This window comes from Prionailurus viverrinus, chromosome B2 (genome assembly GCF_022837055.1).
Source record: "Prionailurus viverrinus isolate Anna chromosome B2, UM_Priviv_1.0, whole genome shotgun sequence".
Lineage (NCBI taxonomy): Eukaryota > Metazoa > Chordata > Mammalia > Carnivora > Felidae > Prionailurus > Prionailurus viverrinus.
The window spans coordinates 137,827,916-137,854,689 of record NC_062565.1 but is presented as its reverse complement, the minus strand read 5'-3'; the positions used below and the strand labels follow the sequence as shown (position 1 = coordinate 137,854,689).

The 26,774-nt window shown below is 36.9% G+C and overlaps 1 protein-coding gene across 11 annotated transcripts in view; it reads left to right on the top strand.

Moving 5' to 3' along the window:
* The window catches only part of SYNE1 (spectrin repeat containing nuclear envelope protein 1), a 472,738-nt gene that overhangs the window by 143,705 nt on the left and 302,259 nt on the right, over window positions 1-26,774 (top strand). For all 11 annotated transcript variants that reach the window (XM_047860298.1, XM_047860302.1, XM_047860305.1 and 8 more), the window contains 10 exons: window positions 532-639; window positions 4,054-4,191; window positions 6,098-6,262; window positions 14,801-14,913; window positions 15,470-15,638; window positions 21,069-21,165; window positions 21,927-22,129; window positions 24,030-24,194; window positions 24,629-24,781; window positions 26,032-26,175. In XM_047860298.1, the coding sequence (XP_047716254.1) occupies window positions 532-639; window positions 4,054-4,191; window positions 6,098-6,262; window positions 14,801-14,913; window positions 15,470-15,638; window positions 21,069-21,165; window positions 21,927-22,129; window positions 24,030-24,194; window positions 24,629-24,781; window positions 26,032-26,175 (1,455 nt within the window). The remainder of the gene's footprint in view (window positions 1-531; window positions 640-4,053; window positions 4,192-6,097; window positions 6,263-14,800; window positions 14,914-15,469; window positions 15,639-21,068; window positions 21,166-21,926; window positions 22,130-24,029; window positions 24,195-24,628; window positions 24,782-26,031; window positions 26,176-26,774) is intronic.

Below are 26,774 nucleotides of genomic sequence, written 5' to 3'. Positions count from 1 at the left end.
TAATAGAACAAAATATATTGAACAAAATAAATATTTTCTGACATCGTGAAGCTTACGTTATAATCCTGAATAGCATTTTTAAATAATACTAGTCCACAATGTTACTGTGGCTGTCATTCCTTGGATTCAGCCAAAATTAGTCTCATCCAGAGTAGTCTTCTGGGCTATGAATGACCTTGGATTAAGAGCACCCCCAGGCCTGTGTGTTCAGTCCTCTCCAGCCATTGCTCTTCCTGAGTATTTTTGTACTTAGGGCATTTCCTCTTGAGCACATTCTCTTAATTAAATTAGTGTTTCTTGAGAAAGTAATGGAGGTGGATAATTTCAATATTCAGCAAGATAATTAAGCTATTTTTTTAGATTTAACTTTTGCCTCTTATTTCCCAAAATAAGTGAGGGAGAGGAGAGAGAAAAACTTTCAGAGACAATTGGAACTTACTAAATATTTGGGGCATTTTAGAATCAGCCAGGTATTAATCAGCAATTAAATAAATGTACATTGATGACAACGTAATGTCTGCTGGTTTCTAGAGAGAAGACGGGCTAATTTTGAAGGAAACAAAAGTCTGGATAGAACAATTTGAAAGAGATTTGACAAGGGCACAGATGACGGAATCAAATTTACAGGATAAATATCAGGTAATGTATGAAGAAGTGATTTCAGTTTCTTAAAAGCTTTTTAATCCATGTTCAGTCTTTCTAATGATATTAGTGAGAAAAAAATCTTTAAAGAAATAATATGTATTATCTTAACTTTGCATGAAATTGTAATAATTGTCTGTTAAGCATCTAACTTTGGCTCAGGTCATGATTTTATAGTTCGTGGATTCAAGCCCTCCATCAGGCTCTGTGCTGACAGTTTAGGGCCTGGAGCCTGCTTTGGATTCTGTGTCTCCCTCTCTCTCTGCCCCTCCCCCATTCATACTCTGTCTCTCTCTGTCTCTCTCTCTCTGGAAAATAAATAAAAAATAATAATAATTGTATTTCTGGGTAAATAAGTAGTTTTAAAAAATATAATACATTTATATATTGTAATATGATTGCCCTTGTAGAAATAATTAGCACTTCCGTCACATTGCGTAAGTATTTCTTTTTTGTGGTTGGGATAGTTACATTCCAGTCCCTTAGCAAGTCTGATGACTATAATACAATATTGTCATCTATATTCACTATACTGTGCTTTTAGATCTCTAGGATTTATTTACCACTCATCGGAAGTTTGTGTACTTAAATAATATCTGTCCTATCCCCCACCTTCACCCCCCATCCCTTGGAAACCACCATTTTAATTTGTCTTTATGAGTTTGGCTTTTTGAAATACCACATGGAGGTAATATTGTATATTATTTGTCTTTTCCTGTCTGCCTTATCTCACTTAGCGTAATGTGTTGTCACAAATAGGAGGATGTCCTTTCTATGATATTTAGAAATATAGACATCTCTCCCTCTCTCCCTCCCTCTCCCCCCATATCTCTATCTCTATCTCTATCTATACCTATACCTATACCTATACCTATACCTATACCTATACTTATATCTATATCTATCTTTATCTTTATCTTTATCTTTATCTATATCTTTATCTATATGTATATCTATATCTATATCTATACCTATGTCTATGTCTATGTCTATGTCTATATCTATATCTATCTCTATCTTTCTCTGTCTCTCTCTCTCTCTCTGTGTATATATCTCATATCTCCTTTATCATTCATCCATTAATGGGCACTCAGGTTGTTTCCATATCTTGGCTATTGTGAATAATACTGCAGTAAACATGGCAGTGCAGATACCTCTTCAGTATCCTGTTTTCGTTTCCTTTGGGTGTATCCCGGAGGTGGCGTTAGTAGGTCTAGGTTGTGTGTGTCCACCCTCCCTGTATGTAGAGCTCCGAGGAGGCTTCATGGCTTAGAACTCAGAGTCTTAGAGATGACCCAAAACACAAACATCTAGTTGTTGTTTTTCTACAACTCATGATCTGGCAGATGTCACATAACAAAAAAATCCCACCAAAAAATGAATTCAGCGCCACCTTGAAAGCTACTATAGAATAAGCCGAATTTAATAAAGGCTTGCAACATGAATATTTGGAGTGAGCCCATTAATGGGATCAGTTTCTATTGTGACCTGCCTGGTTCGACCCTGTTGCACTCAAACTGAGTCCAGGGCTGTTGCTGCTGCTATTTCCCCCTGCCCCCCACCCCCACCCCGTCTCCTTATACTGCCAGTACTTGGATTTCGGCTTCCAATTTTCACTGTTAAGGCACAGAGTCTTACACCAGGTTTTCCCCACTAAATTGTAATTCACTGTATGCAGCATGAACATTTTCCTATTTAAAACAGCATCGCATTTTAGTGGCCAAACTATAATATATCCAAGTCTATATTTCAGTTGGTTTTGCTACATAAAGAGGGGCAATGATATGAGACTAAACATGGCAGATGATAAACGATATAGCCATTGGCATTAGTGTGTGATTGTATATAACACATATAAATTCTTCCTGACTTTAGGTGGATAATTGCATCAATATTATATTATTTGAACATAGCAAAGCAATATATATGTGTTTATATGTGTGTACATTTTTTGCTTTGAAAGCTAGTGTAATCTTTTTTTTCTCAAAAATACAGTTTTCTGGATGAGTCTCATTAAAAAATGATGAAACCTGTAAACTGAGAGTAGAAATACAACAACAGAGTAAATCTACTTATTAGACTAGCGTGTGTTTTAGTTTAGGCATAAATTATAAAAAAATCAATTCCAAATTATGAAGTTACCTGTTGTACAGATGTTATTTTATAAAAGGAAAACAAAAGACTAGAAAAGCACAAAATAGAAACACTCCCTTCAGGCCAAAGATGAAGGGCTGTTTCTTAAAAAAGGGTTAGAGAGCTTGTGAAATCTGAATATAGGGGACATTTTCGTCTGTGTGTTTCTTACATAATCAGCATTTTCTGTTTCTACTTACCATAACAGTGTATTTTCCATTTTTTTTCATTCTGTGGAATAAAATTGAAATTCTGTTAAGTAAAATTAAAGATCAATTTTATGTTTTGGTATTTTTAAATTACGTGAAGTAGGAGGAAACGGAAGATAAAAGTTGTGGTAAAATAGTTACTCACCGTCTCCCCCCAGTGTTCTTCATGTGAACTTACATGTTTGTTTACTCGGATTCTTTCAGATGTGTTACCTGCTAGACTCTGTAGGGCCATTCTTACGTTCTTTAACATAATTACACATTTTAGTGGCATGTTCAATTCATATTTGGACGTGGAATTTTATTCCAGGATGTGCTATTTTAATGTAAAATGTAGAACTTTTATTAAAATCACTACTTTTTTAGTTTAACATTTGACTTATGGTTAAATCTACATATTACAAATTTATGTTATACACACCACGATAAAAGAAATGACACGATAATTAATATTTTAATGCCATAAAGTTAAAGCAAAATATTATTATATAAATGAGGTCCCCTATGTAAAACTCTTTAGATAGCCTTACTTAAACACAAATTTAGATATCTTCAAATTAGTAGTACTTTGATGTATATAATTTGTATCTCTAAGTTATTTGGTTTATTATTTAACTGTTATTTACTTTGAAGTAAAGCAACTATTTTGATTATTAACATAGGTTTATATTCCTGTTTTCTACGATTTCTTGATGAGCATGGACTTGTACATAGATTATTTAACTAGAAATGAGAAATCTTAGGTTTTACTCCTGCCTCCACTACTTGCCCTTGCCAAGTTACCTCTGGGCTTCCTCTGGTAATAATAATAGGGCATGTCGATGTTGTAGGGTGATGGAGAAAGCCAGGCGAGATGATGTGCAAAGAGCAGTTAGCATGGGGCCAGGCTCATCATCAGGGCTTGATGAATGGCAGTGCTATCAGTATCACGACTTGTCATCATTATTATCAACAACGTATATTGAGTATGTTATCCAAATATGAAGGATTGTTATTTAGGAAATGTGGTTTCCTTTGCTTTTGCTGTTTTTGACTCGTGTCCATGTCGTTTCTGTTTTTCCTCTTCTAGTCATTTAAGCACTTCAGAGTTCAATATGAAATAAAAAGGAAGCAGATCGAACATTTAATACAACCAGTACATAGAGACGGTAAATTGTCACTTGACCAAGCATTGGTAAAGCAGTCCTGGGATAGAGTGTCCTCCAGGGTAAGTTCTCTCGTGATTAATTTTACTAAGGCTTATGTAATTTAGTCAAGAACATTTTCCATCATGTTTTCTAAACAGTGATATGTCATCTGGTCCTACTGCCTCTAGCTGAGGAGGGAAAGACTTAGCCATGGGAGTTTTCCTTGAAGTTAGTGGAAGTACTGAACTTTGGTTGAACAACTCTTCTGCTTTGTCTGCCCTACACGTAGTTTCTTTTTTTCTGTTTTTATTTTTTGTAAGATTTTTAAAAAATTTTTATTTATTTTTGACAGAGAGAGAGAGAGACAGAGCATGAGCGGGGGAGGGGCAGAGAGAGAGGGAGACACAGAATCCAAAACAGGCTCCAGGCTCTGAGCTGTCAGCACAGAGCCTGACGTGGGGCTCGAACTCAGGAACTGTGAGATCATGACCTGACCTGAAGTCGGATGCTCAGCCGACTGAGCCACCCAGGCGCCCCAAACACGTAGTTTCACGTAGTAGATGATGGCTTGAAATCCTGCAAGACCACCTGGGTTACTGCTCACTTTACACAACTAAATTCTGGGTTGTTTAGAAAAGGTGACTCTCCCAAGAATGGAGCCTCAATAACTTCTCTAAAGTCTATAGCTAGGTTTCATCAATAGTTAGTAATCTTTGTATATGCACATTTATTTTTACATGCTTTAATTTAAGCAAATCTTCTAATCTGGTCTTTCATGAACCTGAAGAAAAACTGCTCAGTAAATTTCATGTTAATATTTTGCAAACTTAAAGACCAAGATTTCAAACTTGGTCACTGAAACTTCTATCACTATTGAGAATATTTGTCTTGAACTTCTATTTACTTCATTTTTATAATCTAATCTTTTCCCCACAAACTCTACCAGAGAATAGGTTAGTTCCCAAGCACCTCAACCTATCCCATCTGGTATTCCAGTAAGTTAGGAAACAATGCTTAAGACTGGATAAAGTGGGGGCGCCTGGGTGGGGCAGTCGGTTGAGCGTCCGACTTCAGCCAGGTCACGATCTCGCGGTCCGTGAGTTCGAGCCCCGCGTCGGGCTCTGGGCTGATGGCTCAGAGCCTGGAGCCTGTTTCAGATTCTGTGTCTCCCTCTCTCTCTGCCCCTCCCCCGTTCACGCTCTGTCTCTCTCTGTCTCAAAAATAAATAAACGTTAAAAAAAAATTAAAAAAAAAAAAAAAGACTGGATAAAGTGGAAGGGCACCTGGGTGGCTCAGTCAGCTGAGCGTCTGACTTTGGCTCAGGTCATGATCTCATAGTTCGTGAGATCGAACACCACATTGGGCTCGGTGCTGACAGCCTGTCGGCACAGAGCCTGCTGTGGATCCTCTGTCCCCTCCTCTTCTTGCACTCTCCTCCCCACCCTCCCACCCCCCAAAAGAATTGGATAAAGGGGAAGAAATGAAGAAATGGTTAGGGAATTGTAGTTTCATAGAAAGAATCCTGAATATTCCTTTCCTCCAGAGATATCTAGATGACCCTGATTTTTCTGCACCTGTTCCCCTATGTGAGATTTTAAAGGGTACACAACAGTGTACCCAGCGTATAACAACTACATCCTGGAGCACGTCAGCAAACCCAGTCCTTTCCCTTTCAGCAAAAGCCAAATTGAAAAATCAGTGGGGGCTTTGTGCTACTCCTATAGGTAGAAAATTGTTTAAGCTCCCAATAATACCCTTCCATGTCTAAGGTGTATTTTGTTTCCTTAAAATTTGCTTGTAACTCTAATTTCCTCCTCATTCTCCAAGTACCGCATTCAGAACACAGATATTTTCTTACTTGATAGTTACTAAAGTAACACAAGATGATTAAGTTAAATCCTTATGTGGGCTTTAAAAGTCATTTGAGGGAATTTAAGGCATTGTCCTCTGTCTGAGAGACATTGTTTTTCTCCTTTTGTATTTCAGCTCTTTGACTGGCATATACAGCTTGATAAATCTCTCCCTGCACCTCTGGGCACCATAGGTGCCTGGTTATACAGAGCGGAGGTGGCCCTGAGAGAGGAAATAACCATTCAGCAGGTGCACGAGGAAACGGCCAACACAATACAACGGAAACGCGAGCAACACAAGGTAAGAGTTCTGGTGGGGAGACCTTCCTGCACAGCAGTCCTAGTGTTGTCTGAAGACTTGGCTGTTTAGACCTTCCACTGACGCGGGTCTCCCAAGTGTCCATTCATACAGGTTCTGAGATGTCGCACTTCCGTCTTCCTTGCTTGCTAACGACAGTTCCAGTAGATTTATTTTCTGAAGAATTTTCCGGGCAGTTATCTTTGTTATTGCCGTTGCTATATGTTATTTTTTGAAAGGTAAGCCCACAGACACATTAATGTAATAATGTGGTTGGCTGTTGGTTCTAGACCTCATTCCTGTCTCCATTCTCAAAGGAAGGCAAGCCAAGCTACCATGTTTTTATGTCCTTTGCTATGAGGGGGCAAGGGGTCAAGGGAGAGTGGGGATTTTAGGAAGTGGTGGGATTAGGCGTTGATGACTTTTATTTGCGACTTTTTTAGTGTACTGCCAAGTCAGTTGTGCTTAGTATAAATTCTAACATCTTCCTCTTTGGGTTTTGTGGGACCTAGCCAAAAATGCTGTTTTTCATTAACATCATATTAACTCAGTCCTGTGTTTCGTGCAATTGAGTTTGTGTACCTCATTTACTGTCATCGTAGGGATTACTGTATATGTGGAAACCAGACAAGGGGAGGTGACCAAATATGGGCAATCTGTGGCTCACGTATATTTTCTGCCAAGATAGGAATATTTTTTTACTGCTTCAAGGAAATAGACTGTTCTATGTTCTAAACTAGACTGTAAAGCAAATTCATGACAGATTTGGTTTCAGGCCCCTCTGGGACCTTATCTTTGCAACTAGAAATGTAGAGGTACAGAGGTGGCATGGAGTTTCAGCTCCTGGCCCTCTCGGCTCGACTCACTCACCCCAGATCCGGCCACCAAACAAGATGGACGCAACAAGATTTTGTGTTCCTGCATAATCGGTCAGGGTCCTTTCTGCGTTTATTCTTGGCCCTTCTTCAGTTGTAATCAGTATCTCCAGATACTTTAAGTTTTGCTGTTGATCTCTTAGCCTCTCCCCTTCTCACCACCGCCACCATACACAAAACACACAGAGAACTCCCTAGAATCTGCTTCTCTGGTAAGCATGACTTTGGCGTCTGCTCCATCGGTGGAGATACACACACAAAAAATCCAGTCTATACTGTCTCTGAAGATAGAGGATAAGAGATCAAGTCCCAAGATTTTTCTCTGGGACTGAATCAGGTTAAGTCTTCTTAAAAGCAGAAAAACCTGGGCTATGTCCTTGTTGAGATTCCCAGTATATTAAAAATAGGGGGAAATGCTGAGACAGGGTTACACAATAATACCGCTTCAACAGATTAGCAATTCGTTGTAACTACCACCTAATGCGTCATGTAACAGTTGAAATAGTGTGTAACTGAGGTGACTAATTCATACAAAAGAAGTTACCTTAGGGTTTAAAATCAGATGTAGAATGGGTATGGATTGTGGGTTAGATGTGCTAATTCTGTGAGTACACGCCGAGGGCCTACTGTGTGCCAGTTTTATGTACAAGGTGCCTCCAATCTAGAAGTTTGAGACACAGCATGTGTTTGTTGTTTGCATAATATACTTAGGTCCGATTTAAATGCTCCACCACAGAGAAAATGTCCAAGCATATTGGCTGTGCTATTTACCAGTTGATAAGATTTAGCGGACATGTTGATTCACTGCACACTCTAGGCTGCAGCAACACCTGCTGAATGTTGAGTTTTAAGTTGGATGCACACACGCTGTCTGTGTGTCTCAGTGATTATATGAACTGAGGCCCCTCATGACTCTCCTGGCTCCTTTGAGAGGTAGAGACCCTGTGCCAACCATCAACTGTGCAGCTGGAACCACCTTTTTTACCAGAGTGTAATGAACAACCATAAATACCAAAATGAAATGGAGTAGGGAAAGGGAAGGGGTAAGAGCTGGAGAAGATGCTTATCTGAGACTAAAAATCAGAAAGGACTGAAGAAAAGGTCAGGGAATGCAATGAAGAGACAACAGGAAGCAAGCAGAGGCAAGTAAGGGCTAGGACTAGGTCAAGGCAAATCTCCAGAATGATCTGTTTACTGAGGTAGGAACTTTTACTAGGTCTGGGCACAGGTACTGAGAGTAGTAGAGTCATAAAACAATGTCATTGTTAATTATAAAATCAATTCTCATTTATTTAAGATACATTTATTAGATACCTAAATAAGATAAGCTTTGATGATGTAAGCAGTTTGAATCATTGTTGAGATAACTAAAATTCTAGTCATCTTCAATAGAAGAATCAGCCCATCAACTTGGTATCACTACTTTGTGCTGGCATATTGGGCTGGCTTGGAAATGCAGTTCCCACTATATTAAGAATAGGGGGAAATCCTGAGACGGGGTTACACAAATAATGGAAAAAAGCACAATATAAGACTCATTAATACATAAGCAAGAATGTTTGAGAATATTGTCTACTTATCCCAGTCTAAAAGTAACTATGGCTTTTGCCATGAAAACTTAGATAGGCTATCAAGATCTCAAATTTTTGGTTTTCTGCATGGTTCACATCTTTAAAAAAAAAAACATACCACATGACGATTGTCTCTTAATACATAATCAGTGTTTAAAAACATGATTCAGATAATTTTTAATTTTTTTTGCAAAGGGGTTATTTTATAAATGGTTCTACCAAAGTTTTTTTTTTTAACTTAACTTACATGTAGGTAGGATCATATTATTCCGAAAAGCAAGATACACCTTTACTAGCTTTTCTATTTTCCAGATACCTTAATGCGTAGTTATCTAGGAAGATGACAAAAATAGTCATAGTTAACTATAATTGAGTATTCAGCTATGTTTCTGTCTTAAGTACTTTATTTTGCTAAGCAGTTGACATGCAGGATGTGAGACAACTATTATTATTATCTTCATTTTGCCAATGAATAAACTTCAGGCAGACGGAGTTTAAGTGCTTTGCCCAAGGTCACATAGCTGGTAGTCCAGATTGTTTTAAACTCTAAACTTAACTATGCCCGCAAAACTATTGCATGTAATCCATGTAGAGTAATTAAACTTACTAGTTATTTTTTTAGTAGTAGAGCCTTGGCAAAGTAAGGCTTTTCGTCTTAAGGAATTATGAAAATAGCCATCAAACTCTACCACCTACTACCCATCCATGTTGCGGTTATCAATCCTACATAGGTCACTTCCCCTCCTTTTTTGAAGATTTAATTTCCTGCATGGCAATGCATGCCATAATTCTTAAAAACTTCAGTAACCCATAGATGATTCTGCCAAAAACCTGGCCTCTTAGTTTCTTGATCTCCTGTCTTTCAGTGATCCCATCCTTCCCTCTATGCCCCTGATGGGCATAAGGCATAGTCTAGAACTTGTCATCACCAGTAACTGAAACTCCTTCAATGTCTTCTTTAAGCATGTATCTCACTGTCCAATCAAACTTGCCCTGGCTCCAAAATGTATGGACTCCATGCTCTTTAATCCTTTGATTTTACTGAGTCTCACCCTCTTCAAGGCATCCGTTCCTTTTGTACTCTATTTAAATTCAGTGCTGAATCCGCAAAGGTCACTCCTTTGTACATACGCTAATTGTCTTGACCAGGTTTCCTTTGTCCTGTTGTCCTGATTAAAACATAACCCCGATTGAAGCCAACTCTCTGCCTAGTCCCTGCCCACGCACATGCCGCTGAGTGTGCCTGCAGAAAAACACACCCCCAGGCACGATGACTAACCCAAGTGGGTCCTTACTGCTGCCTGGCACTCCAAAGGCATTTCCCGATTCCATTGCCTCTTTATTTCAGGGACAACTATTCCATACCTTGTTCCTTCAAATCTTCCACACCTCCTCCCATATCCTTACTCTCAGCTGGTGACACTGCTTCCTATTTCTCTGAGAAAATAGAAGCAATCAAAAAAGAATTTCCGCCAGCTCCCACGACCACATCAACCCACCTACAAGCATCTGTGCCTGAATACCCAGTCTTCACTTCTGTTACTAGGGATGAACCATCTGTGCTCTGATCTAAGACCAGCCCCTCCACATGTGTAGTGTATGAGAGCCCATCCTCCCTGCTCTTCTCCAGTAAACAATTCCTCTAGTTCTTGCCTTTTTAATTTTTTTTCTCTTTCTGCTGGATTTTTCCCACCGACATAAAGTATATGCTGTTAATCCTCTCCTCTTAGAGATTATTTAAAAAATAAATAAAATTTAAAAAATAAAAATTGTCTTTCTTCCTCCTACTCTTGCTTCCAGCTACTGTCCATTTTTCCTCCTTCCTTTTTCAATGAAGCTCTTTGAAAGAGTTATCATGCTCATTTTGGTTTCAGAACTGTCTTTTCCAATTCTTTCTAGAACCCATTTGGATCAAGGTTTCTCTTGCCATGCTAGTCATGTCAGGTTCATGAGAGTTCTCCTTATTCCTCACTTAATGGTCAATTCTCAGTCCTCGTCCTACCTCGCCTATTAAAAGGATTTCACATAGTTATTTCTGAACCCTTGAAACACTTTCTTCATTTGGTTTCCTCATTTTCTTTCTGCTCCTCTTGCTGTGCCTTTCTAATCTTTCCCAGTCTTTCCACAAATATTTATTGTGCACTCTCTGTGTGCAAAGTGGTGTTCTAGGCATTTGCGATACACCCAGAAGAAAAACAGACCAAAATTCCTACACTCATATAACTTGCCTTCTAATGGGGGGAGGCATATAAGAAATAATAAACATAAATAACTAATAAGTAAAATTTATCTTCAGTTAGAAAGTAAAAGGACAGAGAATATTAGGGGTGTTGCAATTTTAACGAGGGTTGTCAGTGAAACTTCACTGAAAAGATGATGTCAAACAGGCAAGCATATTCCCACCTCAACCCCTTTGCCCTTGCCATTGTCTTTTATGTTCTCTTTTCCTTGGCCTGAAACATCTTCCCACTGATGAGTCTCTCAGTATGTTCTTCCTTGTCTCCTTTTTTCCGTTACTGAAATGTCACCTATTAGTCAACACTTTCTTGGCCACCCCTTTGAAATCACAACTCCTTTTCCCTCTTCTCTATTTGATTTTTCTCTTTAGTATTTATCTGCATCTCAACTGCTCTTTTAATTCTGTATCTCAGTTAGTGCTTGGTTTTCTATACTGTAATGTGAACTCTGTAAGGGCAAGAATTATTGTTTGTTTTTTCACAGTTGTATTCCCAGCCCCTGAAAATGATTAGAAATATTCAGGCTTTCAGAATTTTAACTGGGTCAATAACACCAATTTATACTTACTGGGAAATTGTCCATTTGACTACATTTTCAATATTATTGCCATAAAATTATTCAAAATAGTTGAAAATATATTTTTTTGGTAATCTTTTCTGTGCCTGTAGTTAAGCTCCTATTTTTCCCCAATATTGTTTCTTTTCATCTTCTTTCTTTCCTTAATTGCACTTTTGACACTGTTGATTTTCTTTGTTGGAATCTAACCATCTTTTTTCATCAACTTTCTTACCCAAAGAATGATGACATCACTCTGTCTTGTGTGAGAAAAGCCTGGCTTAGTAATAGAGGGTAGAAGCCAGGGAACCAGTCGCAGTAATCCAGGTAGAGTGGCCTGAACTGGGATGGTAGTTCTAGAGATGACGAAAAATGGTCAGATTCTGAATATTTTTTTAATGTTTATTTATCTTTGAGAGAGACAGAGTGAGCAGGGGAGGGGCAGAAAGAGAGGTAGACAGAGGATCTGAAGCAGGCTCTGTGCCGACAGCAGAGAGACCTATGCGGGGCTCAAACTCACGAACCATGAGATGGTGCCCTGAGCCAGTGTTGGATGCTTAACCGACTAAACCACCCAGGCACCCCTGAATATTTTTAAGGCAGAGCAATTTGTAGCATTAGATATTGATTGTGAAGAAAGGAGAGTCATATTTGACACTATGATTTTTCAGCTGAGCAATTGGAGAATGGAATTTCCATCAGTTGAGGTGGAGAGACAGTGAAGCAGGTTTGGGGAAAAAGATCAACAGGTTAGTTTGGGGCATGCTAAGTATGAGATTTCTTCACATCCAGGTGGACATGTAGAGTAGGCAGTAAGAGATAAGAGACAGGAGCTCAAGACACAGGTAGAGGCTGGAGATAACTGTTCAGAATCATTGGCATATAGAAGGATGTTGAAAGCTTTGAGACTAAAGATATTAAATAAGGAAGCATAGACAGAAAAAACTGTCAAGAATGGAGACCTAAGGGAATCTAATATCCAGAGATCAAAGAGTAGAAGATGAACCAGCAGAAGAGTATGAGAAAGAGCAAATGGTGAGGTGGGAGGGAACCCAGCTCCTGTGTTGTCTTAGAAGCTAAGGAAAGCAACGTATCAAGGATAGGGCATTTTCAATAACATGGCCACAGCAATGCTTTTAAAATGCAAGTTTATTCATTTCACCCCTCTCAAAACTTCCCACTAGCTTCTGCCTACTTAAAATAAGCATTCCAAAATTCTTACAAAGGCCTGTGAGGTCCACAGATTGACAGCCCTTTTCCTCTCCTCCCTTCTCCCCTGCCCCCCACCCCTACTATGCTAGTACTTCTTTTGTTCCATCTCAGTGACTGAGAGAGGTGCACTGACTGCTCCCACAGCTGCATAGATTTGTCAGTGTCTCCCTATAGTCCCATCAGTTTTTACTCAATGCATTTTGAAGCTTTCTCTTAGGCATGTTCAGAATTAACATAGACACTAGTAAATTGGAAGTTTCATCCTTAAGCGATTAATGATATAATGATTTTTATTCTCAAATCTAGTTTGTCTGATATTGTTACACTCATACCAGTTTTCTTTTGTTAGTATTTGAGGGTTCTGGCTCATTAGGATTCCGAGTTTTATTGTTACCACCTTATCCAAGTTCCAAGACTCAACTTCTGCAGTCATGGTATAGATTTTTGCCCCAAACAATCAGCTTTTCCCATTGGTTTTTGCTAGGTCTGTGATCCAGTTTGGGGTCATAATTTTTTAAATTAATTAATTATTTATTTTGAGAGAAAGAGGGAAAGAGAGAATCTCAGGCAAGCTCTATGTCCAGTGCAGAGTCCTATACAGGGCTTGATCTCACGACTATGAGATCATGACCTGAGCCAATATCAACAGTCAGATGCTTAAGTGACTGAGCCACCCAGGCGCCTCAGTTTTGGGTCATATTTTAACAGGAGTGGGAGACCTAAGAGATTTTCCTTACTTCCTGCAAGTGCACCAGTGAATTAAAGTCACAGACTGTGCTCAGGCATCTAGCTGGTTTTTAGTGAGATGGCTTTTCAGAGATCCCAGTGACATCATGCCCACTATAGTTTCTTTATCATATTTTAAAAAATGTTTTTGTTTGTTTTGCTACCTTGTCATGATATTTTCAGTTAACTAGATACTGACTATAATAAGGAAGACTTCTTAGAAGCCAACTGGACATATGGGTATTCCAATATAGTCAGAGACCCCTACTTATACATTAACATATAGTCACATAGAATAAATCAGAGCTGGGCGTGGTGGTGGGTCTAAATTTGCTCTGCACTCATTTGAGTGGGTCGCAGCGAAGATCATAAGCCATAGAAATGTGCCAAGAGATTATAAAGGAAGAAAAGAGTGACTGAAATACTCATAGCCATTAGTTTGTCTAAGACAGTCTTCTGTCCCCTGTGATCAGCTCCTTCACAGAATGTCCTCCCTCTGGGCTTGAGAAACTTGTGAATATCTGAGCAGTTACCTACAATTCCAAGTGAGAAATTGGCTAGGAACTGTGAAACACCTGTGAAGTCTTTATATGAATAAGCCTACTGACAATGAAAAACTCAGAAAACAAATAGAAATAAAATATTAAAATTTGTGTAGTTCTATACAGCCTATAAAGAATATTTATAAACATCACATTTGATCTTTCCAGTCTGATTTCTATAGGACATTCCCTGTGCTTGTTTGAAATCTTCTAACCATAAGAATATTTAATAATATCGTGATATATGACTTATTTTAGATGGCAAGCAAATTTCACTTTATAATAGTCTGCATGTGTTAGAAGTAAAATAAAAATAGTGATATATATATGTGTGTATATATATATATATATATGTATTTATATATGAAATCATTAAAGGGTTAAACTAGTTGTGCTTAGTGTTAAGCTTCTAAAAACTAAGGGTTAAACTAGTCTTGCTTAGTTTTAAGCTTCTAAAAACCAGTTTATTCAAAATCAAGGAAAGAGAAAAATCCTAACACATCATTGTTTATAGCAGCAACTACATTTTCCTTTGGACCATGTGCCTTTAAAATGTCTGAATACATTGCTCTGCAACTGTCGTGTGTGTTTAAAAGATGCCATAATTATTAGATACAGCTCTAGCACAGGTCTTAGGGATAAGCACCGGGGCTCCTGTACAAGGTAAAAAGCCTATGAAAGGCACCAAGCCACATCTGGATGGAGCAGCACGATCAAATTGTTGAGTACATTGACTCATCGGTACAAGCTGAAAATTATGCTTCCTAGCCTCCTGTGAACATGTTTTCTCATTTTTTATTTTTTTTTTAAATCGTGTCTTAGGATCTGCTTCAAAACACAGATGCCCACAAAAGAGCATTCCATGAAATCTACCGGACCAGATCTGTTAACGGGATCCCAGTACCACCTGATCAATTAGAGGACATGGCCGAGAGGTAAGAGAATGGCTGGTTTGAAATGAAGTGTCTTTTTTTAAAAACTCGGTGGATGTTTCTTCCATTTCTTTTCTTTTCAATGAATTGACTGTTGGTTTTTTTTTAAACGGAGGTGCTTACATTTAGTACATAAAAATTGAGCTCCCATAACATATGCTAAGAATGCTAACATCCTAATATGTTATTATTTGCAGAGAGTAAACCTGAATATCCCCACAGCCTGGAAATCACAGAAATGGTTTCTTCAGAGGCTGTATTTTTATTCAGCACCGTGAGGAACATTATGTAATATTGCAAAAACAGCTTATAAAAGAAACAGATGAGAGTTGTCTTGGCAGGGGAAAGAACTAAATTAAATACTTCAATCAATCACGATTTGCCTTTAAATCCAGAGCTAGAAAAGGAATCAGAGCCCCTGATAGTGATTGATCAGCCAGAGTTTAGAAGACTTTGTGCTTGTATTATATTTAGCACTGACGTGTAACAGGTTAAATAAGCACTGCTCTGTTACTATTAGTTACTTACATTCTGCAAATTCTCGGTGTTTTATTTCTAGGTTTCATTTTGTTTCCTCCACATCAGAGCTACACTTAATGAAAATGGAATTTCTAGAATTAAAGTACCGTCTGCTCTCACTGCTGGTTCTTGCAGAGTCAAAGCTGAAATCTTGGATCATCAAGTATGGGAGGAGAGAGTCCGTGGAGCTCCTTCTACAGAACTACATCGTAAGTCTGTCTGGTGCTTTGACAAAGAAATCAGAGGACACGTGGATTTAGCATTTAATACCTATCGGTTGCTTTGACGTTGTAATTTTTATCTTGAATTTAAACATGAAGGTACCAGTATGTTAAATGGGTTTGATAGAAGTTAGTAAGCTTTTCATGGTAACCTGAAATATACACTTATAGTCTTTGGAAATACAGAAAGACTTAGCTTCGTGAATCATACCGAACCATTGTGACTGGCTTTATTGCTTTAAAAAAAAAAAAAGTTTTTGCATTGCATACCCATGACTTTGATTGTGAGCTCACTATTGAAACTGAATTAAAATACTTAAAGATCATCCTCACGTCTCTAAGAAAGAATCATTAGTAGTTCAGAAAATTCTGTTATCCAAAAGGGGACTGTCTAGTTTTTAGGTTATTAGGTCCAGCACGTCTCTGAGTTTCATTGCTTCTTGTGTGCATTCACGAAAAGTAAAATTCTGTCTGTGAATCTCTGTACCAATTTAATTTTTAAAGACTATCTTATATTTTGGGCTGTCAGTATAAATAATTCTATATTTACATGGAATAGTAGCCTTGCATTAATGAAGAAATTAGGTTGTTCTATAAGTTTTCATTACATGTAATTAGAGAGTTATTTATTAAAGGTAATTTATTTCTGTTAGCTAAACATACCCCCTCCAAATTTATTAGCAATACAAACTTGTTTTCAAAGTTCATATTCATAAGCCATCTCAGTCCTGTACTTCTCCACTTGTGTTTAATCACAAATTCAAACTGATAAATTAATAAATTTAAAATACAAATCCATTTCTAACCTGACTAGTGAGCTTTGTAACTGGAATGATTGAATGTTGATTAAAACCATATCTTTGCTGAAGCATTCTAGAACCAGAATGTATTTTGCTATATTTTGATTACATTTTTAAAGTGATTACTGAACAAGATGCATTTGGAAAATAAATAGGTTTACAGTAAAATCTTCCTGTAGGTTTACTATAATTGTCTTGGAAACATTTGTCAAAAAATGTGAAATCTGTTATATGGTATGTTTCCCTTATTCATATTTAATTGTTATGGAAAGTCATGAAAAATCTTATTTTTTAATTTCAAGCAATTACGTTAGTCTTTTAAATATTAAATTACAGACATGCATTTATATTTTTGGATTTAGTCATGTCAAATGATACACTCTGAGCTCAGTAGGTAATTATGCAGATCTGTCTTTGTTCTAGCTATTTAAGGACAGCCAATCAGACTGAAATGCTTAATGGGGCTGTTCCACCAGGTTAATGTTCTAATACAATGATGTTAGTAATTCTCTTTGAACTTCTCAGATAAAAGATATGTAAGTAGAGAGTTGTTACAATGATAAAACTTTCATAAATATTAATTAAAGAAAAACAGTACTTCTGTTTTCTCCATGAAGAGAAGTTCACTAAGCTGCTAGATTTAAACTGCTACACAACTTAAAATAATTGGCAAACTTGATAATTATGCTACACATGTGACATTTTTATGACCATTTCTGCATATTCTTATTCCATAGTGAAAAATACCTATTTATGGCTAACCCATCTTTTCTGAAAAGGGCCTTAAAGTATTTTTTTGTTTAATAGTTTGAATAACTGGGATGTTGTGTGTTGTCCATGAGCCCAGTGTCCTCCATGTGTGATCTTCTAACCCAGTGACAACCCCATTGGCATTTTCATATGGTTTCACTGAGGGAATCAAGCCTTTCAATGCTCAACCCACATGTTTTAGGTGGCACAGTTGGTAAGAAGTAGAATCCGGATTTGAAATCACATCTTCCCGAACCAAAAGCCATGCTTAAGTACTGAACTTTTTACTAATCTAACAAAATTGGCTGTGGAAAATTTTTTTTTTTTTAACTTAAAAGACCAAATAATTAACATGATCTCCTGTAGCTTAGTGAACTAAGGAGTATAGCTCATGTAAATATTAGTTCCATTTAATGTTAGCTCATATCTGACAATATTTTATGCTAATATACTATAGCCTGACAGTGAGAGTTGTTATTATTTATGTTATAGGCAGCATGGTATTGGGGCAGGGGGTGGTGAGGTAGGAGAGATTGTTACATGATATTAATAGATAAAATAATTCATGTTACTAAATGGATGTTACATGGGAATGTGTTGAATCATGGTTCAGCTACTTACTACCCATGTGACTTTATAAATAACTTAATTTCTAGACTTAGTTTTTCCCAAATTTTTAGTAATAGTAATAATAATAATAATAATAGGATAATAGGGGCTTTTGTAAGAAACAAAGATGGACACATATTGTTTTCCTTTCATCTCACACCCCTTAGAGCTTCTCTTATGCCTTTGGAATTTGTGAGAAAATAATTTTCTTTTTTTTTTTTTAATTTTTTTTTTCAACGTTTATTTATTTTTGGGACAGAAAGAGACAGAGCATGAACGGGGGAGGGGCAGAGAGAGAGGGAGACACTGAATCGGAAACAGGCTCCAGGCTCTGAGCCATCAGCCCAGAGCCTGACGCGGGGCTCGAACTCACAGACCACGAGATAGTGACCTGGCTGAAGTCGGACGCTTAACCGACTGCGCCACCCAGGTGCCCCAAAAATAATTTTCTTTAGAACGGACCATTTCAAAGAGTGAAGACTTTCAAACAAAATAATAAAATCAAGTTCTTAAATCCAGTCCTTCCCTTGGTTTCTAAAAAAATTTATTGTAATGAGCCATATGCTGCTACATCATCTAATAACCAAAGTAATATGCAGGATGTAAAGTTCCATAATTATCTCTTCCTTAGTTTGAATTCTCAATTCATCTTATTCATATGCAAAAAAATACATCATTTTTTAAAGGGTTAGAGAATCAAAAAATGTGCTTCCTACTTACCTCTTGTACTAGGTGCTCAGGTATGCAGCTGTTGTGAGCTAAAGAAATTCTTGGAAAATATTTCATGAATGCTTGTTAATTAAATCTAGGTGACATACTATTCATAAGAGATTACCTACTGTAATATAAGTCAGGAGATAATTGTTTTGGTTTTTGCTGTCAGAATTGTTCTTGACATGGCCATGTTTGTTAACACATGCTTCAATTTTACTATGGAAGAAAGAAGATCATTCTTTTTCATAAAAGAAGAACTCTTAGAATTGTGGCCTATATGAATGCAACATAAGTAATGTGAATTTTTTTTATTATTTGTAATTATTTTTATCAATGTAAGTAGGCGATTCTGTTAAAACCTCTTCTCAAAGATGATTTTTAAGATATTAAATTACCTGGTTCAGCTCCATTCAAGTGAAATCAATAAGTGAAACTTACTTATTATCTCTACATTGATCTTCCACTAAGTAGAAGAGTAGAAGTTTAGTATCTTCCACTAATACTTTGAATTTAGTGGGATAAAGAGGTATCTTAATTTTCTTGAAGTGCTATCAACAATAACATGGCTTATTTGTTGAACTTGATATCCAAAAAGTAAGCCTTATTTTGAAAGAAATAAATTAATCCCATTATTATTTTAAGTATAGTTTTGTGTTTACACCCTTTTGAGAGACTGTCCAGATAGCTCCTGGTGAAAAGGAGATTTAGCAGTCCTCCTACCAAAATGATATTAATAGATAAAATAATTCATGTTACTAAATGGATTTACTCTGTATTTGCTCTCGTGTTCATTCTTAATTAATTTGTAAACAACTCTAGGAAAGGCATATTTAATTAAGTCTTTCTGTCCAGACAGGTGCAATTTCCCATTCTTCTGACACTTAAAACAATTGTTTTTTCCATTAGCTTCTTGAAATTTGAGCCAAAAATATTTATCTCTTCAGTGGTCTACAGTGTCTTACAAATTAGTTGTAACTTTCTTTTTTTGATCAAATTATGGTATGTTCATTTGGTTAAATTATGCTAAATTTAAATTACAGTAAGTTACTCTTCCCCTAGTTGGAGAACAGGGAAGGTTAATGAAGTAGAACAAAAGGCTGAAAAATTAATTAGCCAGACAACTATTGTTTTACTTCATTCTCAGACAGAAATAATACAGCCTATTAAGTTACTGAAGTAAATATTCATCATGGAATCCTTCATTCCAAGTAACTCAGAGCTTTCTCTATTCACTCTATTCCTGAAGAATAATTAATAAATAAATAAAACATTTTATAAGCATAAAATGCTATGCAATGTGTTATCTATGTAATGCTTTTAAGTATTATCTTGCAATATGATAAACATTTATCAATGAAATTGAGGGATGTTGTGAAATTTTTTATGAAGTTTTAGATCTGCACTCAAACATTTTGCATCTCCATATTAAGCATTCATTGACATATTACACTGGACTTCAGCTGGTTTTTAAAGGCTAATTTGCATTTTATAATACACTAATCAAGTATTTTAGAGGATTCAAATCAGAGGAACTAATTATACTTAAAAGAAATTAAAGAGCCTTTGGTGATATGTTGTTAACTATAATTGCATTATTTTTTGGCTTTATAATAGCAGGACCAATCTTTGAAACGAGAGCTATTTCATATTTCCTGGAGTTAACAATAACATTTACCTAAGGATTTCTCATGCGCTCTAAATTTTACAGTGTCAGTTTGTAAATTACTATTACTCTAGTAATAGTAACAGTAATAGTAATATGTAATATGTAAATTACATACAGGTATAGATACATCTTATCTGTAATTTAAAAAAAAAATAATGTTTACTTATTTCTGAGAGACAGAGAGACAGAGCAGGAGGGAGGGCCAGAGAGAGAGAGACACACAGAATCTGAAGCAGGCTCCAGGCTCTGAACTGTCAGCACAGAGCCCAACACATGGCTTGAACTCATGAGCCATGAGATCTTGACCTGAGCCAAAGTTGGATGCTCAACCAACTGAGCCACCCAGGCACCCCAGTAATTTTTGTAATTGTAGATGAGATATGTGATTATGTAAAATTTTTCTACTAGTAAGCATTTTTGTACTTTCTGTTTTGAGGAAAGTGTGCACTGTGCCATTTATTTATAATCTAAGTTCCTCAGAGCCATCTTTCACTAGAATTAATGTTCAAAGAGCCACACAATCCCACAGCTAAAACACAGTTGGATACTAAAATGTTCTTCCAGATTTAGTGCTTTCTAAATGTTAGCCCCAGGTTGTCTGGAGAAACTTCAGTCTGTTCTAAAAACAAACCCTTGGGTGGAGAAGAAATAGAGTATTTTCTCAATAGTGCTGAGTTAGAATAAAAGTGTGGAATCCATTTATATTCTCAGAATAATCAGGTTATTTTATGGCAGTTGATTTAATTTGATATATTTTTTTAAAAGGTTGAGGTTGGTAAATTTGGGCAAAATATCCATATATGTATCCTGAAGAAACTGACTTCAGTATTTCTACATATGCCTAGAATTTGCCATCTTCTAACCATTACCCCTTTCTAGTCTTTTATAGAAAATAGCAAGTTCTTTGAACAATATGAAGTGACATACCAGATCTTGAAACAGACAGCTGAGATGTACGTCAAAGCTGATGGTTCAGGTAAAAAACACTGACAGAATTTGTTGCGATGTTGAACGCAGTAGAATTTAGAACCTACAGGTTTCTGTGTGATCACATCATTTTTTGTTTTTTCCCCGAAGGATCTTTTTATGACCATGCCATTGGCCTGGAGAGCACATATTGGATTCAGTCCCCTTGAGTTTGTGCAATGCCTGTCTAACCTGTGTAATAATGGTGTGTGTGTGTGTGTGTGTGTGTGCGTGCGCGTGTGGTCTTCTGAGAAGGGGCAAAATAAGTGTTTAGTGTCTAAACTGTGATTTTCTAACCTATTTGCAGTTCTGCGGATTAAGTGAAAAAAAACAGTAACTTGAGTATCATTATCAAGTAAATGAAAACTTAAGTTAGTGTGGATACACAAATTGTAACTAATATATGTTGGCTTCATTTTGTAAATATATCTGTCATATTGAATCGAAAATGAATTGTAGCATTTGTGATCAATACTATATATGTGAGCATCTCTTTGAGTACATACAAAATCTGAACAAATATATATGTCATTTATTGCATCCCACTTATCAAAAATTTTAAATATATTATCACCTTTAATCTTTGTAAACAGCTGTGAATATGGTATAACACATCCCCAGCATTTGTTGAATAAAATTCTAACATTTCATCTGTTAACTTCATAATCTGAAGAAGAATTATAAGTGCAAACCAGTATATAGACCATAGAAAAAAGGTTTGGTATATTTCGAATAAAAAGTAAGGATTCTATTTTGGTTGATCTGTTTTAGTGGAAGAAGCTGAGAATGTGATGAAATTCATGAATGAAACCACAGCCCAGTGGAGGAACCTCTCAGTAGAGGTCAGGAGCGTGCGAAGCATGCTGGAAGAAGTCATCGCGAACTGGGATCGATATGGCAATACTGTGGCTAGTCTTCAGGCCTGGCTGGAGGATGCTGAGAAAATGCTAAATCAATCAGAGCATGCCAAAAAGGTAATGTCGCTTCCTACAAAAGAAACTGAGTACACACGAACTTAGAAATGAGTCTCTCACAGCATAGTTCTCTAGAGAGTGTTATATCTTTGCAAGTCTGACTCAAGAATCTTGACTTGCCTGAAAAACTGTGCCTTCAGGTTGGTAAATTCCTTTAGGCCAAGAAATGCATTGCTTTATAGAAGTTATATTAAAACAGTTCCCTATCTGATCAGTTCAGTGTTTTGCTTTTGTGTTCAGAAGAGGAGGAACCGATGGCGGGACACCCAAACCCAGTGGGCAACAGAGGTCGCTATACTCACTATAAAGTCTATACTTGAAAGGCTCTGACCTCTGTGGATTTCCTAATTGAAGAGAGGATAACATAATACTGACTCTGTATAATGACACATGCCAGTTGAACATCTGGGCCATCACGTTTTTGTCTCTTTGGATATTCTTTTTTGCATTTTATCAGCCCTCAGTCAAAGGTCTTATTCCGGGCAAGAATGATCTTTTTCCTTTGATTCCAGGTGTGTATGTGTGTCAAGAGTTACTGTTTTGCTTTAATGTCACTTACATTAAAATATCACATAAAATGGATTTATTATGTACTTCTTAATGGGAATCTGGCATTTTCCTATGAAAAATCAATTTATAAGTAAAAGATATTAAAATGCCAGGCTCCCATTAAAAAAGTATAGTAAATACATTAGAATTAGTGCTTACTGTCCAAGATCAGTTCTTGTGTGATTGCGTTTTGTGAGTAGATGCATTGTTTTTAAATGTTTACCACTCTGTATTTCACACAGATGAAAAATTCTTGTGTAGCTGAGGATGACAAGAATTGTATGCCCATACAGATTTTGGCTTTTCTGATTAGACTGACAATGCCCTAGTAGATGTCATATGTGTTAATTTCATCCAAGGGAATATAACCACCAGAAACAGAAGTGTTCTCATCTATTTATGTGGGAAGTCCTCCCACACATGGTTTTATAAAATAGATTTTGAATTCTCTTTGGTATTCTTGGTTTATACTGTGGTGTATGTGTATAAGTATGTACAAGCACACATGTATTAACTTGAAATCAGCAGAAGACTGCTTCATTGTCAGGGGAGTAACTTTAAATGAATAAAAAAGGATGTTACTGTATTCAGTGTTCCTGGCCCAGATATTTAATTAAAAAATTGTTTTCAGGGGCGCCTGGGTGGCTCAGTCGGTTAAGCGGCCGGCTTTGGCTCAGGTCATGATCTCACGGTCCGTGAGTTTGAGCCCCGTGTCGGGCTCTGTGCTGACAGCTCAGAGCCTGGAGCCTGTTTCAGATTCTGTGTCTCCCTCTCTCTGACCCTCCCCCGTTCATGCTCTGTCTCTCTCTGTCTCAAAAATAAATAAATGTTAAAAAAAATTTTTTTTAAATTGTTTTCAATGGTTTATATCCATGATTGTTAATTATCTTCATGCACAATATTCAGATTTTAAAATCAAAGGTAATAGGTCAAAGGTTTATTTGTAATCCACAAAGAAAACTATACATTAGTCTAAAATGTTGTACCTTTTATATGACTCCGGCACTGGTGTTTACCAGCCTGAAGACTGTACAAGTCCTTTGCACAACAAAAATTCGTTTTTTTATCTGTAAAATAGAAATGACAGAAAATGGTCATTATGTGTTTGTTTGTTTGTTTTTGTCTTCAGCAAAAGATATGGCCAAGCCGTTCTTATAAAACGACACTCAGCATTTCTAGCTCCTATTTTTCAACCTCTCTATTGAAAATTGCATTTGGAAAAAGAACTAAGATTTACCTTAAAATTTGCACAAGTTTAGAACAAAGATATTTCACATAGTCTGGTTACTTCCATATCATTTGTTGAGTTTTGGTTTGTGGCTTACAGTAATGTTCATCATTTATTGTTTAGGATTTTTTTCGAAACTTGCCTCACTGGATACAGCAGCACGCTGCCATGAATGATGCTGGCAATTTTCTAATTGAAACATGTGATGAAATGGTTTCCCGAGATCTTAAACAGCAATTGCTATTGCTCAATGGACGGTGGAGGGAATTGTTTATGGAAGTCAAGCAAGTATGTCTTTCAAATCTATGTATGCTTAGAACATGCATGTGTTACAAACATGCTGATAAACAGTCCGTTTAGAGGGTGTTTTATTGTTGCAGCATGGTCTTATTTAGGCAGAGGGCAGATGTGTTTGGAACTGTTATGTTTATTTTGGGTGCTTTATTCTTTCCCACTTACACATTACAGAAATGTATACTTTGGTTAAGGATTGTATTGACATATGGGGCCTCATGTTTGAAATCATAATTCTTCACTTCTGTGCTAGTTTTTTTTTTTTCACAGTAATTGGACTTCCTTCAAGTGTATCTAAAATAAGAATCAGGAATCAGTCTTTCTTACCATATAACAATTCTAGAAAGTATGTAAATGTGAGGGTTACAGGCTCCCAGAGGTCGGGCTTAACTGATTTTCCGTGTTGTGCTTCTCCTTTTCCTTAACAGTATGCTCGGGCTGATGAGATGGACAGAATGAAGAAGGAGTATGCAGACTGTATTACTATCCTGTCTGATTTTGCAACTGAAGCCCATAAGAAACTTTCTGAACCCTTAGAAGTCTCTTTTATTAATGTCAAGTTATTAATTCAAGACTTGGAGGTGAGGGGGTTTCTGGACAACAAAGTGAACACCTGTTCCGTTGTGAAACGAAAGATCATTCATGTTACTCAGATGGTTGCAAAGTTTTCCTGTCTCCTTGGCACCCTTTTGACATGTGTGCATATCCTGATTTCCACCTCAGAATTAAAGATTGCATTTAAATAAAAAAATTCATTTAAATTTTTTAATGCTCTATTTTTTTAAAGGTTAATTTATTTGAGAGGGAGAGAGAAAGCGAGTGAGCATGAGGAGGGAGGGGCTGAGAGAGAGAGGGACAGAAGGTTCAAAGCCGGCTCAAGTGCTGACAACTGTGAGCCCACTGTGGGGTTCAAACTCACCAACTGTGAGCTCATGACCTGAGCCGAAGTTGGAAGCTCAACTGACTGAGCCACCCAGGCACCCCTCTGTTTGAATTTTTTAAAGATATGTTTTGACCATACAGTAACTTCAAAATAGGTTTGTTTTTTTTTTAATTCAGAGATTTTTTTTTTTTACAACCAAATTACAAAGGACTAGGAGAAAACAGGAAACATCTACATCCAACACCTCTACATAAATGCCTCTACTCTAACAAATTTATTAAATGAATTGTGCTATTTGCATATTTTGAGGACCTTGCAGCTCTCAAAAATGAAGTAGTAGAAGAATATGTAATGACATGGAAAGCTTTTCTAATATACTATTGGGAAAAGCAAAAAACAATATCCCCTTTTTTGTGTGTAAATATAAAAAAATGGGTGTAAGCACACAGAGGGGGAAATGTTCATGATATAGTGATGGATGTTGGCTCTGGTTAGCACTGAGTGAGAAGCCTGGAAGTAACTTCAGTTTTCTTTTTTTTATCTCTAATTCATAAATTGTCTACAATGACCGTGTGTTGCTTTTTTTAAGATAAGGTAAGTTGTATAATTGTTAAGGTCAGAGGAATTGCCCCAAATTAACATGCATTTACTTGATTTATGATGTTTACATACTACATTCACACATATATTTTGGAAGTGTAAACTTGATGCTTACTTAAGGATTTATGGTTGCTTTTAAAGGAAAGCTTTTATCTATTTTTAATATGATCTTACCAATATATAATATATTAGCAAAGAAGGAAAGCAATAACTGGAATCTCCAAAAGTTTCTTACAAGTATAGGATTTCATACAGTACACATTGATTTTTGTTCAGCCTTCTGCAGAATTCTGAAATTAAAAGGAAATGTACGTTGTGGTAATGTAGCTGTTTCAATGGCTCCTGCAGGACATTGAGCAGCGGGTACCTGTAATGGATGCTCAGTACAAGATGATTACCAAGACCGCACACCTCATTACCAAGGAGAGCTCCCAAGAAGAAGCCAATGAAATGTTTGCAACCATGTCTGGGCTCAAAGAACGGCTAACCAAGGTGGGAAAATATGTTAATGCGAGGGGCCAACACTGCCTTGCGCGTGCCTATACCTCCTCTGGCCAACACACTCATGGGCAAAGTCTTTACCTGTTAAGAGATCATCCTTTTGTTGTTTATTGGGATTCTTGATTTAGTAACTTTGCCATTTAGGAACTTGGTCATGAAGTTTAACAAATGAAACTATGGAGCTGATGTCAAGTAATACCTCTGTTAATTTGGAAGTACTAGGAAGTTTATTTTCATAAAATCGATCGGTCTCTTCTGGAGAAATAAGGGGTCAGTGAAATGTCATCCAACAAGGGGGGGGGGAGATAAGGAAGAGGAAGGAAGAGGAAGAGATCATACATTTAAATGAGAAAGAGTTCCCAAATGTCCTTTTTATTGAGGTTTATTTGACTGTTCTAAGAGTTTTTATGCTATTTTCTGTGTGAATAGCCCGGAACGTGGAAATTCTGCTCTCTTCAGCTCACGGAGCTCACCTTAGACTTAAGATATATACATTTGTGCCACCTGTGTACAGGGAACCCAGTGAACACTAAACACCAGCCATAAGACTTTTCTGTTCTATTGGGGGATTTTCCTTAAGAGCTTTGGAA